The following is a 16287-nucleotide window of genomic DNA, read 5'->3' as shown; positions in this document are numbered from 1 at the left end:
CTCTTCTTGGAATCTTTTGTTGCCATAGTTACAGATCGGCCACTCCAGGCAGGTACAGGTTACTGAGCTGGATGATCAGCCATGATCATATTGAATGGCGGTGCAGGCTCGAAGGGCCGAATGGCCTACTTCTCCACCTATTTTCTATGTTTCTATGTTTCTACATCGAAGCTATCACAAAATGCTGGAGTAACTCAGGCGGGTCAGGCAGCATCTCTGGAGAGAAGGAATGGGTGACGTTTCGGGTCGAGACCCTTCTTCAACCTGTGTTCTGTTCACCGACTCGGCTGCTGAGGAAACATCTCAAGATCAGAATGTAGAAACAAGGAACTGCAGGTGCTGGTTCATACCAAAGATAGTCGCAAAGTACTGGAGTAACTCAGTTACTGGGTCAGGCAGCATCTCTGGAGAAAATGGCTGCGTGACGTTTCGAGTTGGGATCCTTCTTCGGACTGAAGGGAACTGTCTGAAGAAGACCCCCGACCCAAAATAACGGGACAGAGGTACTGCTGGACCTGCTGAGTTACACCAGCACTTTGCGTCCACTTCCCGACCCGAAAGGTCACCCAGCCTTTTTGTCCAGAGATGCTCCCTGACCCGTCGAGTTACTCCGGCACTTTATGTCTATGTCAAGATCAGAAATAATCTTTGTCTCGTTACAATAGCGTGCAGTACTCCGATCCCCCTCGATCCTGCCGCCAACATGAGGAGATCAGATCCCAGGTGGCACAGCGGTAGAGTTGCTGCCTTACAGCGCCAGAGACCCGGGTTCAATCCCAACTATGGGTGCTGTCTGCACAGAGTTTGTACGTTCTCCCCGTGACCTGCTTGGGGTTTACCCTGGCAGCTCCAGTTTATAGGCTAATTGGTTTGATATAAATGTAAATTGTTCCTAGTGTGTGTAGGATAGAGTTAATGTGCAGGGATCGCTGGTCAATAGACAATAGGTGCAGGATTAGGCCATTCGGCCCTTCGAGCCAGCACCGCCATGGTAAATGTCACGGAGGACAAGGTGATAAAGATGTTCCCAAACCGGAAACCCTGGATGAACAAGGAGGTACAGAACCTGCTGAGGGCACGCAACAATGCCTTTAAATCTGGTGACACTTCAGCATACAGTGTTGCCAGATCACACCTAAGCAAAGGTATTAAAAGGGCCAAAGACACCCATAGGCAACGGGTGGAAGACCACTTCAACACCACGGACACCAGAAGCATGTGGCAGGGTGTCAGGGACATCACTGGCTACAAGAGCAGCCCTGCCTGCCCCCACAGCGATATGGCATTGACCAACGAGCTTAACACCTTCTTTGCCCGCTTTGAAACTGGCAAAACCACCTTGAGTGAAAGAACCCCAGCCGAGGCGGTGGGACAGGTCTTGCAACTGAGCACACAGGAGGTACAACGCGCTCTGCAAAGGGTCAACCCACGCAAGGCTGCAGGACCGGATGGTGTTCAAGGAAGGGTACTGAAGGACTGTGCTGAACAGCTGGCTGAGGTATTCACCAAGATCTTTAACCTGTCATTATCTCTGGCTACGGTCCCCAAGTGCCTGAAGTCGGCTATCATAGTTCCGGTGCCGAAAAAAGCAAAGATCTCCAACCTGAACGACTACCGCCCGGTTGCCCTAACGCCGATTGTCATGAAGTGCTTTGAGAGGCTAGTCCTCTCACACATCAAATCCAGCATCCCTGACTCACTGGACCCACATCAATTTGCATACAGGGCAAATAGATCTACAGAGGACGCCATCTCTCTGGCTCTTCACACTGTCCTGACTCACCTAGAGAGACAGGGCACGTACGTGAGGATGCTATTCATAGACTATAGCTCCGCCTTCAACACGGTCATCCCCACCAAGCTCATCACCAAACTCCACCAGCTAGGCCTTAGCTCGTCATTATGTGACTGGATCCTGGACTTCCTGCTGGAACGACCGCAGGCAGTGAGAATGGGCCCGCACCTGTCCTCCACTATCACCCTGAGTACCGGCACACCACAGGGCTGTGTTCTGAGCCCCATGCTCTACTCCCTCTTCACACACGACTGTGTTCCTGCATTCGACACCAACACCATTGTCAAGTTTGCAGATGACACAACGGTGATCGGGCTGATCACCAACGGGGATGAAACAAACTATAGAGCGGAGGTGCAGAACCTGGTGGACTGGTGCTCGGATAACAACCTGTCCCTAAATACCACCAAGACCAAGGAGCTGATCATCAACTTCCGTAGGTCACATAACGGGGAATATGCCCCGATCTCTATCAATGGGGTCAGTGTGGAGAGAGTGTCCAGCTTCAAGTTTCTGGGCACTCACATTTCGGAGGACCTAACATGGTCCAATAACACTGCTGCGCTGGTCAAGAAGGCACAACAAAGACTGTTCTACTTAAGAACACTGAAAAAGTCTGGTCTACCCCAACAGCTGCTGAAGACCTTCTACCGCTGCACCATAGAGAGCATCCTAACGCATGGAATCCCTGTGTGGTACCTCAGCTGCACGGAGGCAGAAAGGAAAGCTCTACAGCGGGTAGTCCATAGAGCTCAGAGGGCCATCGGAACACAGCTACCAGACTTGGAGGGCATCTACAACACACGATGCCTCAGAAAAGCCACCAGCATCCACAAAGACTCTTCACACCCCTGCAACAGTCTGTTCGAACTCCTTCCATCGGGCAGACGATACAAGGCCTTCTATGCCCGCACCTCCAGACTCAGGAACAGCTTCATCCCCAGGGCCATAGCTGCTATGAACCGGTCCTGCTGAGCCGGATGGCCACAACGCATAGATCAACTTGCACTTTACCCTGTCCAAAATTGTTACAACTTCGTTTCGTTGGGTTGCTGCTGTCTAAATTACCTAAATTAGTGCATCGTATGGGAGGCGCATTCCCAATCTCGTTGTACCCCTGGGTACAATGACAATAAAGATATATTGTATTGTATTGTATATGATCATGGCTGATCACTCACAATCAGTACCCCGTTCCTGCCTTCTCCCCATACCCCCTGACTCCGCTATCCTTAAGAGCTCTATCTAGCTCTCTCTTGAAAGCATCCAGAGAATTGGTCTCCACCGCCTTCTGAGGCAGAGAATTCCACAGATTCACAACTCTCTGACTGAAAAAGTTTTTCCTCATCTCCGTTCTAAATGGCCCACCCCTTATTTTTATTCGGCGCGGACTCGGCGACGGGCCTGTTTCCACGCTGTATCTCTAAACTGAACTAGTGAACAATGAAGAACGTTGAGGCCCTGTGTCGCAGCGGTAGAGTTGCTGCCTCGCAGCGCCAGGGACCTGGGTTCGATCCTGACCACGGGTACTGTCTGAGCAGAGTGAACTAAACTTAACTAAAAGCAGCAGAGAATGCCCAGTTCTCAGTCGAGTGTTGGGGGCTGGGTTAGTGTGTTATGTTGGCTGACTTGGAGGCACTACCCACCCTTGTCATAAAAAATTTGTGTTTACAGTTTACTTAAACACGACAGGTTGTTCGGAGTCGTTGGGGATGAAGTCCAGGCTCATTGGCGACAAGCAGATCTCTGCCTCCAGCACCTACAAAATGTGGGGGATGGACGCGTTCAGCTGGGCGCCGTGCCTGGCCCGCCTCGACAAACACGGCAAAACCAATGCCTGGACAGCTGACGTCAGCAACAAGTCCCAGTGGCTGCAGGTAACAAGACCAAGCCTCTCCGCCAAGTCAGTGCCTTCAATCCTCTTACTCCTTAGCCCGACCTCCAGCCAACTTACCTGAAAATACGTGCAATTCTAAAGCAAAGGTAGACACAAAATGCTGGAGTAACTCAGCGGGTCAGGCAGCACCTCTGGAGAGAAGAAATGGGTGACGTTTCGGGTCGAGACCCTTCTTCAGACTCAGCGTTATCATTGTGACAGAAATGATACCACGATACAGAACACCCCAGAAAAATATTTTCTTTAATCCCCTTTAATGTTTGCGCCAAAGATGAAAAGGAATCCAGTGGACTTAGTTCCTACCTATATTAGAGATTACAGAGCGTGGAGTAGTATATATATGTATTCTGTGAAACGTGGAGTAGTTTCTGTGGAGTAGTATATGTATTCTGTGAAACGTCACCTATTCCTTCTTTCCGAGATGCTGCCTGACCTGCTGAGTTACTCCAGCATTTTGTGACTAAATACCTTCGATTTAAACCAGCATCTGCAGGTTTTTTTCCTGCATAATTTTAAGCAAGTCTGGGTTAAAGGTCTCGACCCGAAACGTCACCCATTCCTTCTCTCCAGAGATGCTACCTGACCTGCTGTGTTACTCCAGCATTTTGTGTCTACCTTCGATTTAAACCAGCATCTGCAGTTTTTTTTCCTACACATCTAAAATCAGTACCCCGTTTCTGCTTTTTCCCCCATATCCCTTGATTCCTTTAGCCCTAAGAGCTATATCTAACTCTCTCTTGAAAACATCCAGTGAATTGGCCTCCACTGCCTTCTGTGGCAGAGAATTCCACAGATTCACAACTCTCTGAGTGAAAAATGTTTTTCCTAATTTTTACTCCAGCATTTTGTGATACCTTCGATTTGTACCAGCATCTGCAGTTATTTTCCTACATTTCTCTCCAGAGATGCTGCCTGTCCCGCTGAGTTACTCCAGCTTTCTGTGGTCTATAATTTTAAGCAAGTTTGTTTTGTTTAGTTTAGCTTGGTGAAATGGTGTGGTAACAGGCCCTTCGGCCCACCGAGTCCGTGCCGGCCAATGTTCCCCGCACACTAGCACTATCCTACACAATAGGGACAATTCACCGAAGCCAATTCACCTACAAGCCTCTACGTCTTTGGAACGTGGGAGGAAACCGGAGATCCCGGAGAAAACCCACACATGTCACGGGGAGAACGTACAAACTCCGTGCAGACAGCACCAGTAGTCAGGATCGAACCCAGGTCTCTGGTGCTGTGAGGCAGCAACTCTATCGCTGCGCCACCGTGCCACCGTGGATACAGGAAAAATCTTATCAAACAAAAAAAGGTGTAAGCTATTGCCTCCGCAAGTCACAAATGCAAAAATAATTTGTTCGCAAGGGGAAACAGAGGGAGAGGGTGCAGAAGAGGTTTACCTGAACGCTGCCTGGATGGCCAGGTATTAGTTATAAGGAGAGGTTGCACAAAATACGATTGTTTTCCCTGGAAGCTGAGGGGAGACCTGGTTGAAGTGTTTTTAATCATGAGAGGCATAGATAAGGTAGATAGTCAGAACCTTTTTCCCAGGGGGCAAATGTCAAAGATGACAGACCATCACACAAACCAACCTCCCTTCCATTGACTCCATTTACACCTCGCGCTGCCTCGGCAAGGCCACCAGCATAATCACGGACCAGTCTCACCTCGGCCACTCCCTCTTATCCCCTCTCCCATCGGGCAAAAGGTGTAGAAGTGTGAAAACGCACACCTCCAGATTCAGGGACAGTTTCTTCCCAGCTGTTATCAGGCAACTGAACCATCCTGTCACCAACTAGAGAGCGGTCCTGAGCTGCCATCTACCTCATTGGAAACCCTCGGACTATCTTGAATTGGATTATACTGGACTCTATTTTGGACTAAACGTTATTGCCATTTGATCTTGTATCTATACACTGTGGACGGCTTGATTGTAATTACTTATAGTCTTTACGCCGACTGGATAGTACGCTTTTCACTGTACCTCGGTACATGTGACAATAAACTAAACTAAACTAAACTAAACTCAGAGTTAACATGTCATGGAGGAACATAAAAAGATAATGGGAAACTGGGATTGGAAAGGAGAAGTTGCAAAGACCGTTGGACATGAGACAACCCCAGTCAGTTGAAGTGTTCTTTTTTTCTAAGTTCTTTATGTATGAGTGGCACGGTGGCGCAGCGGTAGAGTTGCGGCCTCACAGCGCCAGAGGCCCGGGTTCGATCCTGACCACGGGTGCTGTCTGTAAGGAGTTTGCACATTCTCCCCGTGACCTGCATGAGTTTTCTCCAGAATCTCCCGTTTCCTCTCCCGCTCCAAAGACCCATGGGTTATGAGGTTAATTGGCTCGGTAAAATTGTAAATTGTCCCTGGTGTGTGTGTGTGTGGGATGGTGTCGGTGTGCGAGGATCGCTGGTCGGCACGGGCTCGGTGGGCTGAAGGGCCTGTTTCTGCGCTGCATCTCTAAACTAAACTAAACTATAATCCGACTTCACGTCCACTGGTGATAAGGGGAGATGAATCTTAGACTTAAACTGCTGTTGCTATGGAGACAGTACATTGTTCACAACTGGCGTTGAAAATATGATTATGTTCCTGGGATCAATTAAACTATAAACATTGACGTTCCAGGTCCTCTTGGAAACTGCAGATGCTGGTTTAAACCGACGACAGACACAAAATGGCGGAGTAACTCAGCAGGACAGGCAGCATCTCTGGAGAGAAGGAATGGGTGACCTGTTCAGGTCAAGAGCCTTCTTCACACGGACTCACACAGACACGCACACGCACACACTCACACAAAGGCCCTTCTTCAGAGGTCTCGGCCCGAAACGGTCACCCATCCCTTCTCTCCAGAGACGCTGCCTGAATTACTCCGCCATTTTGTGACTATCGTCGGGTGTTATTTACTGCTTCCGCTGACTCCCCTTTTATTTCATCAGTCAGTCGTCTCTTTTTCCAGATTAACCTCCTGGTTCCAAAGAAAATCACCGGCATCATCACTCAAGGAGCAAAAGACTTTGGAGTGCATCAATACGTGGAGTCCTTTAAAATTGCCCACAGTGATGATGGAAAGTCGTGGACTATTTACAAGGACACCATAACAAGGAAAGATAAGGTAGACAACAAATTCAGTCTGGTGTCGGGGGGTATGGGGAGACGGCAGGAACGGGGTACTGATTGTGAATGATCAGCCATGATCACATTGTTGGGGGAGTCCAGAATCAAGGGCCACAGTTTAATAATAAGGGGTAGGCCATTTAGAACTGAGATGAGGAAAACCTTTTTCAGTCAGAGAGTTGTAAATCTGTGGAATTCTCTGCCTCAGAAGGCAGTGGAGGCCAATTCTCTGGATGCTTTCAAGGGAGAGCTAGATAGAGCTCTTAAGGATAGCGGAGTCAGGGGGTATGGGGAGAAGGCAGGAACGGGGTACTGATTGTGAATGATCAGCCATGATCACATTGAATGGTGGTGCTGGCTTGAAAGGCCGAATGGCCTCCTCCTCCTGCACCTATTGTCTATTGTCTATTTCAACTGAGTGGTTCAACTTGCTCCTCTAGTGTCTTTGGGCAGAAGGACAAGAACGAATCGCTCGTAAGTGGATTCCCGATTAACGCATGCTTTGTTTATTGACCCCCCCCCCCCCTGTAGGTTTTCCAGGGCAATTATGACAACCACAGTCACAGGCGCAACATTTTCGACACACCCTTCTACGCACAGTTTGTTCGGATCTTGCCTCAGACTTGGCACGAGCGCATCACCCTCCGCGTGGAGCTACTGGGATGCCATGCATAGACCGGTGCTTCTTGCATGCGGCCACGGAGTGTCTGATTTGTGTTATACGCTGTCCTGCATCACTGTATTGTACCCTTTATACACACACTGGAACGCCAGCTTCACTCTATCATCACACTTTCACCGCCACAGGCCAATTGAACACGATCGAAAGCGAGAGAACGCATGTTGCAGTGTTCCCATGCTTCCGCTGGTGGCTATCGCCAGGTGCTGTGACCTCTTCAGACATTGTTCATGGTCAGTAATGAGAATCTGAGCTGGCCAGAGGAGTGATTGAGAGGCCAGGTTAGGTTACCCAATATATCTACACAGTGAGCAGAAGAGATCGTTCAGATAGACGGTAAAAACACAAAAGTGCTGGAGTTACTCAACAGGCCAGGCAGCATCTGGGGAGGGGAAATGGACAGGTGATGTTTCCGGTTGGGATCGTTCTTCAGACTGATTGGACAACATTTTTCGGTTCAGGATCCTTCCTCAGGCTGCTTCACGAGTGAGGCGACCCGTTGAGTTCCTCCAGCACTTTGTGTTTTGCTCATGCATTCTAGCGCCTGCAGTTTCTGATTATCTGATGGGAAGAATGGGGTTAGGAGGGAAAGATAGATCAGCCATGGTTGTCCATCTGATTGTATCTAATTGTCCATCTGATTATCTTCCACTTGAGAAGTCCATGGAGTTGGGACTGAAATCGGGAGCTCATCCCCGTGGGAGAAACTCAGGTACAGATCTATGTTCCATCACTGCCCATCCCCTAGAACATCCTTAGATCCTTGTTCAACGTCTGCTGCCTTTCCAATGTGGTGGGATCCAGAGAGATGGGTCACTGAAACGCACAGGCAAGAACGTATTAAAACCTGCATAATCACGGGGAAGCAACCTCAGAAATGTTTAAACTTACTGGGGCTGGGATACTGTAACATTTTTGTCCTTTACATAAACTGGACAATTTAACTCAATTGTCTGTTATCCCATCTATGCTGATTCTCACTTTTGATGACATATGGAAAATCAGAAAATATCACAATTTTCCAGGCCAAAATTTCCCTTTTCACACAACTGGCCAAAGTGAAAATGGACCTCATTATCCCCCTACTCTGATACGCATTTATTATGATCAGGGGCGGCACGGTGGCACAGCAGTAGAGTTGCTGCCTTTACAGCGCCAGAGACCCGGGTTTAATCCTGACTATGGGTGCTGTCTGTACGGAGTTTGTACGTTCTCCCCGTGATCTACGTGGGTTTTCTCCTAGATCTCTGGTTTCCTCCCACACTCCAAAGATGTATGGGTTCGTAGGCTAATTGGCTCGGTAAAACGATAAGCCGTCTCTAGCCTGTGTCAGGTAGCGTTAGTGTGCGGGGATCGCTGGTCAGTGCGGACTCAGTGGGCGTAAGGACTTGCTTCTGCACTGCGTCTCTAAAAACTAATTATTAGTCCATCTTGTTTTGGAGCACATTTTTTCCTGCAAGACACTGGAGCTAAACAAATGGGTCCCTTTTGCACTATGACGAGTTTCAAAGAGTTAGTGCATTGATGTGTAAGAAGCGAGATCTTGAACTTAAATCCGTCAGTAACAGCAAAGTACAACCCTCGATCTATGGGATTTCTCCGGGTGCTCCAGTTTCCTCCCACACTCCACAAATGTGTCGTCTTGTAGGTTAGTTGGCTTCTGAAAATTGTTCCTAGTTTGTAGGATAGAACTCAGTCTATGGAAGGGCATGATGGCGGTTTGGTAGCAGCAGATGGAGATGATGGCCTGAGGCTGTGGGACAAATATGTCCTGTAGTCAGGGTGGTTCATAAATTCATAAGTTCTTGGGAGCGGAATTAGGCCATGCAGCCCATCAAGTCTACTCCGCCATTCAATCATGGCTGATCTATCTTTCCCTCTCAACCCCATTCTTCCCATCATCTGAACCTGTACTAATCAAGAATCTATCAATCTCCACCTTAAAAGTATCCACTGACTTGGCCTCCACAGCCATGTGTGGCAATGAATTCCACAGATTCACCGCCCTCTGACTAAATTCCGCAGATGCATAGGAGTCTGTTGCTGAGACCATTGAGTGTAATGAAAGCTTCAATACATTACCCTGGGCGGAGATGCTGGCAACAGATAACGTAGATGCAAAGAACGGCAGACGCTGGCTTATACCAAAGATAGACACAAAGTGCCTCAGCGGGTCAGGCAGGTCTCTGGAGAAAAAGGATGGGTGACATTTCGGGTGAAGTCTGAAGAAGGGTCCCGACCCGAAACGTCACCCATGCTTTTTCTCCAGAGATGCTGCCTGACCCGCTGAGTTACTGCAGCACTGTGTGTCTACAGCTTACTTATCCTGCTCATGGATTTGAAGGATTTAATGGATGCACCATTGCTGGTCATTTTGCATGCTTTGAGATGCTTACAGTGGGACCAGCTCATCGCAGTGAGAGTCCGAGGTTAGGTCGTGCTGCAATGCCCTTGCCTTCAGATGGCCACAGGCCACGCCAGCATGCAGAAGGTAATGACCAGTTTCATTGTCCATGTCGGCCTTTGCTGTGAGCTGGCTCCTGAGATGCAGTGCGTGATTCATTTACCGGAGTCCGAAGAAGGGTCTCGACCCAAAACGTCACCTATTCCTTTTCTCCAGAGACGCTGTCTGACCCACTGAGTTACTCCAGCACTTTGTGTCTATCTCCCGAGTATCGTTGTTATTGTCAGGTTGCAACGTCGTGGGATGGAAGCAAGTTGATAAAGGTCTGAAGAAGGGTCTTGACCCGAAACGTCACCCATTCCTTCTCTCCAGAGATGCTGCCTGTCCCGCTGAGTTACTCCAGCATTTAGTGTCTGTCTTTGATAAGGGCTGATGTCTTGCAGATGTTCACTGTGGGATCCATGCTCTCGCGTGCTTCAGGCAACGAACACTTGGAGCATTGAGATGGGAACACATATCTCAGTACTGTACCCCTGACTGAGGTTATGGAGTGGATGTGATATCGGTCCAACCGCTGCCAGTCTTGCGGATTAGCTCCACTCCAATGGGAATTTTGGTCAGAAGGTCACAAGTGATAGGGGCAGAATTAGGCCATTCGTCCCATCAAGTCTACTCCGCCATTCAATCATGGCTGATCTATCTCTCCCTCCTACCTCTATTCTCCTGCCTTCTCCCCATAACCCCTGACACCCATGCTGATCAAGAATCTAATTATCTCCGCCTTAAAACTATCCATTGATTTGACCTCTACAGCCTTCTGTGGCAATGAGTTCCACAGATTCACCACCCTCTGACTACAGAAATTCCTCCTCGTCTCCTTCCTAAAAGAATGTTCTTTAATTCTGAGGCTGTGATCTCTGGTCCAAGACTCTCCCACTAGTGGAAGCATCCTCTCCATTTCCACTCTACCCAGGCCTTTCGCTATTCGATAGGTTTCCATGAGGTCCCCCCTCAACCCTCTAAACTCCAGCGAGTACAGGCCCAGTGCCGACAAACGCTCATCATTTTGCAGACATCCCAACAAAAAGGTTCGAGAAGCAGTTTGGAGTTTACTTGCCCCTGCTTGCCTGTCACAACTTACAAAGACACCGTAGGACATTCCTTACAGTAGAGAAGGGAGGCACAGTAACGCAGCGGTAGAGTTGCTGCCTCACAGCGCCAGAGACCCGGGTCTGATCCTGACCATGGGTGCTGTCTGTACGGAGTTTGTATGTTCTCCATGTGACCGCGTGCTATTCTCCGGGTGTTCCAGTTTTCCCCCACATTCCAAAGACGTGCATTTTTGTAGGTTAATTGGCCTCTGAAATTGTTCCTAGTGTGCAGGATGGAAGTAGTGTACGAACAGGTGACCGTTGGTCGGTGCAGGTTGGGTGAGTCACGCTGTACCACTAAACTAAACTAAGCTAAACGGACAAGGCAATACTTTGCTTTGCATTTGCAAACTCCTGAGCAGATTTCCTTTCGGACATGTGCATTTTTTTTCCTGAGCTGTGAGTGTTTTTTTCAACCCTGTGTGTTTGCCAAGGAATCGAAGAATAGGACGGGAAGGTGGGGGAGTGTCTGGTGGCAGTGTGGTGGGTTTGTGGGCTACTTCGGAACACATGCTGTGTATCTGCACCACTCCACGTACCACTGCACACCCAACACACATCCAAAACAGTCTTCATACAGGGCGGCACGGTGGCGCAGCGGTAGAGTTGCTGACTCACAGCGCCAGTCGGGTTCAATCCCGACTACGGGCGCTGTCTGTACGTTCTCCCTGTGACCGCGTAGGTTTTCTCCGAGATCTTCAGTTTCCTCCCACACTCCAAAGACATACATGTTTGTAGGTTAGTTTGCTTGGCATAAATGTAAAATTTGTCCCTATTGCGTGTAGGATAATGTTAGTGAGCAGGGATCGCTGGTCAGTGCGGACTCGGTGGGCCGAAGGGCCTGTTTCCGCGCTGTATATCTAAACTAAACTAAACTAATAATCCACCTGACTTCTCCAACATGATGACTTGTGTTGATGCATGTAAATAATCCCTTGCCAAACACGACTGGTGATGTTCTGGTATTTATTGACTTGCTTATTAACTTGGGTCACAAGCTCCTGCACTTTAGTTTTCCTTTAGATTAAATCTTGGTTGTCAGTAGTTTAATTTTTTAACTGGGAACTTTAATTAGCTTGACAATCATACTTGCCATGGAGCTTATTTACTTTACAGCAATTATGATATCGAGTCCTCATGAAGGTTTGGAGCAATGCACAGAGTGTCTAAAGCAATGGAAATCCAGGGACCAGGTACCGAAATAGTACCATTAATTGACAGAGGGAAGTTCGAAGCCTTTAATCTAAACGGACTTTGCACTCCTGATACAATCATGTTGCTGGACAGTCAGGGATGGATGGGATGACAGGGCTGCATAGTGGTGCAGCCGGTAGGCTACCAGGGACCCGGGGTCCATCCTGATTAAGGGGGCTGCCTGTACGGAATTTGTTGCAGGTCTCCCCGTGACCTGCGTGGGTTTTTTTCCGCGATCTTCGGTTTCCTCCCACATTCCAAAGACGTACAGGTTTGTAGTCGGCTTGGCTTGGCTTGGTACCAAGTTGGCTTGGTATAAAAATATAAAAATTGTTCATAGTGTGTGTTGGATAATGTTAGTATTTGGGGATCGCTGGTCGGTACGAACCCGGTGGGCCGAAGGGCCTGTTTCCGCGCTGTATCTCTAAACCAAACTAAACTAAACTAAGCTAAGACAGTCTTCATACTGGAGCTGAATCAGGGGAACATTTTGCAGTGAAACTCAGCAAGCCAAAGTTGAATAGCAAAGATAATTAAGGTTTATCATTCTCAGTGTACCGAGGTACAGTGAAACACTTCGTTTTGCGTGCTATCCAATCAGATCAGATAATACTATACATAGATACAACCAAGCCAAACTCAAGTACAATAGGCAGGGCAAAGGGGAAGATACAGAGTGCAGAATACAGCTCTCAGCATTGTAGCGCACCAGTTCCAGAGACAAAGTCCAATGTCCGCAATGGGGTAGAGGTGAATCGGGCAGTACCCTAGCTTATGGAAGGACCGTTCAGAAGCCTGATAACTGAGGGGAAGAAGCTGTTCCTGAGTCTGGTGGTGTGCGCTTTCAAGCTCCTGTACCTTGTTCCCGCGGGGAGAAGGTGGAAGGACCGGGGAGGGAAAGGTCTTTGATTATGTTGGCTGCTTTCCTGAAGCAGCGGTATATGTGGATGGAGTCAGTGGCGGGGCGTCTGGTCTGCATGATGGTCAGCTCTTCTGTCTAGACTTGGGCTCTTTTCTAGACTCTAGACTGGACTTGGCAGCAACGTGTATAACTGAAGTTAGAATTATAAACAAAACAATTAGATTTGTACAGCACAGATAGAGGCCAATCACCCGTCATACTCCTGCTGGCCCTTCCAAAGAGCTGTCCATTAGTCCTCGCTTTTGCTCTTTCTCCATGGACCGTACTTTGGTTTAACGGGAACCTATCTGCTTCTAGTTTATGTGCAATGGCAAGGTCTGAGAATACTGATCTGTGAGGAATAGGTACACGTTTCTTTCTGTAACACACACTGTGGCTTTTCTGGTCATATCTTGAAGATAAGGCAAGATGTATTTGAACCAAACCCTTTCACCACCTTTAAGGTGATCCAAGTGTAAGTGTCTTCAATTAATCAATGGAGTTGCTTGCCTGGTGTAAGAGAGTCATTCAGCACGGAAACAGGCCCTTCGGCCCATCGTCCATGCCAACCAAGATGCTCCATTTGTCCTGTTGGGCCCATACCCCTCGAAACCTTTCCCACCCATGTCCCTGTCAATGTGTTTATTAAATGCTGTTATTATACATTCTGTAATGGTAGTATAGATCATTATGCCTTGGGAGACCAGGGACAGTTCCAAACAAGACAAGAGGAATTGGATTACCAATGCTTGTGTTGAACTTCATATAATTTGTCTGCTTCACAGTGCAAGTAACTTGCTTTGTATCATTATTTGGAAAGCACAGAATATATATACTACTCCACGCTCTGTAATCTCTGATGTAGGTATGAACTATCTCCACTGGATTCCTTTTCATTTTTGGTGCAAACATTAAAGGGGATTAAAGAAAAGATTTTTCTGGGGTGTTCCGTGTCTTGGTATGATTTCTGTCACAACGATAACGCTGAGTCTGAAGAAGGGTCTCGACCCGAAACGTCACCCATTCCTTCTCTCCAGAGGTGCTGCCTGACCCGCTGAGTTACTCCAGCATTTTGTGTCTGTCTTCGGTGTAAACCGGCACCTACAGTTCCTTCCTACACATGCTGATCATCCAGGATTCTGCACTGAGATCCATGAAGCTGAATCTCTGAAGATATCGGGAAGGCAGCACGGTGGCGCAGCGGTAGAGTTGCTGCCTTGCAGTGCCAGAGACCTGGGTGCGATCCTGAATACGGGTGCTGCCTGCACAAAGTTTGTACGTTCTCCCCGTGACATGCGTGGGTTTTCTCTGACACCTTCGGTTTCCGCCCACACCACAAAGACGTGCAGGTTTGTAGGTTAATTGGCTTGGTCATAAATGTAATGTTGTCTCCCAGTGTGCATTGGGTAATGTGCAGGGATCACTGGGCAGTGCGGACTCGGTTGGTCGAAGGGCCTGTTGCCACACTATATCTCTAAACTAAACAAACTGGATATATCTTCCATTCCATTTCATTGCAAACACAAAGAATATGAAGATTTAAAGAAAGTGAGGCATCTTGCATGATGCCCTCCATCTTTCTGGCAGTGAAGTACTTTTGTGAAATACAGACACTGTTGAAATGTGGAAAACTCAGCAGCTAGTTTGTATACAGAATGATCCCACCAGTTACAAAATGAGAGTGAGCAGCTTATATTTTCATATATTTCATATTTCAGATACAGCGCGGAAACAGGCCTTTTCGGCCCACCAAGTCCGTGCCGCCCAGCGATCCCCGCACACTAACACTATTAACACTATCCTACACACACTAGGGACAATTTTTTTATTTTTTTTTACATTTACCCAGTCAATTAACCTACATACCTGTACGTCTTTGGAGTGTGGGAGGAAACCGAAGATCTCGGAGAAAACCCACGCAGGTCACGGGGAGAACGTACAAACTCCTTACAGTACAGCACCCGTAGTCAGGATCGAACCTGAGTCTCCGGCGCTGCATTCGCTGTAAAGCAGCAACTTCTACCGCTGCGCCACCGTGCCGCCCAACTAAACAGTACAGGAACTGCAGATGCTGGTTTAAATCGAAGATAGACACAAAATGCCGGAGTAACTCAGCGGGACAGGCAGCATCTCTGGAGAGAAGGAATGGGTGACGTTTCGGGTCGAGACTCTTGTGACTCTTCTTCAGTCTGAAGACTGAAGAAGGGGTCTCTACCCGAAATGTCACTCATTCCCCCAGACCAAGTCTGCACACTTCAGACTGAAGAAGGGCCTCAACTCGAAACGTCACCCATTCATTCTCTCAAGAGATGACGCCTGTCCCACTGAGTTACTCCAGCATTTTGTGTTTATCTCCGATCTAAACAGTGCAGTTGAGATCATCATTGGCCTGATCATAAGGAGGGACACCTTGTGTGTGTGGGGGTTCCTTCATCCATCTCTGAGAGGTCAGACATGGACCAGGAGAGGGCAGAGGGAGGCGCTGTTTATTCACCACATCGACTGCAGTGCGTCAAGACAACGACTGAGTGCCACCTCCTGAAGTGGCAACGAGGGATGGGCAGGAAATGCTGCCATTACCCAGAATCCCCGAATCCTGTAATAACAAGGGGTGGCACGGTAGAGTTACTGCCCTACAGCGCCGGAGACCCCAGTTCGATCCTGACCACTTTTTTGATATAAAAGTTTTATTCCAAAGAAAAACATACTAAGCAAAATGTGATCAAACAAAAGCCGCCTGTATCGGCAGTTTACAAATTAAACAATTATCGCATTAAAATCCCGCCATCTCTGTCAACAATACATTCAACCCCCCGCGGCGACCAGCGTTCCCGGAAGGCCTCCAGAGTCCCTGTGGACACCGCGTGTGCGTGTTCCCTCTCCAGGGACACGCGGGCACGGACGTAAGCCCGGAACAGGGGTAGGCAGCCGACTTCTGTGAGGCCGTCGACTGCCCGCTGCCTGGACCTGCGGATGGCCATCTTGGCCAGGCCCAGGAGCAGACCGACAGGGAGACCCCCTCCTCCCTCCTGACCCACCCCCCTCTGTACCGGGTGCCCAAAAATTAAAAGCGTAGGGCTAAAATTGAGCCAGAACTTGAGGAGCAGCCCCTTCAGATACTGGAACTCGATCCTGACCACGGGTGCTGTCT

General features: G+C 48.5%; 1 protein-coding gene across 4 annotated transcripts in view; it reads left to right on the top strand.

Annotated features, from left to right (window-relative positions):
- The window catches only part of LOC144609115 (lactadherin-like), a 124196-nt gene extending 110034 nt beyond the window's left edge, over nucleotides 1-14162 (top strand). The window contains exons 9-11 of one of the 4 annotated variants that reach the window (XM_078427495.1): nucleotides 3488-3672; nucleotides 6650-6805; nucleotides 7339-14162. In XM_078427495.1, coding sequence (XP_078283621.1) covers nucleotides 3488-3672; nucleotides 6650-6805; nucleotides 7339-7482 — 485 coding nt within the window. In that variant the 3' untranslated portion in view covers nucleotides 7483-14162. Of the gene's footprint in view, nucleotides 1-3469; nucleotides 3673-6649; nucleotides 6806-7338 lie in introns of all 4 variants that reach the window. The other 3 variants (XM_078427494.1, XM_078427497.1, XM_078427496.1) reach the window with 3 other exon arrangements.
- Nucleotides 14163-16287: the final 2125 nt, after the last annotated feature.

Source organism: Rhinoraja longicauda, chromosome 33, assembly GCF_053455715.1.
Source record: "Rhinoraja longicauda isolate Sanriku21f chromosome 33, sRhiLon1.1, whole genome shotgun sequence".
NCBI classification, from domain to species: Eukaryota; Metazoa; Chordata; class Chondrichthyes; order Rajiformes; family Arhynchobatidae; genus Rhinoraja; species Rhinoraja longicauda.
Note: the sequence above shows the minus strand (reverse complement) of the source record. Positions and strands in the feature narration are given on the sequence as shown.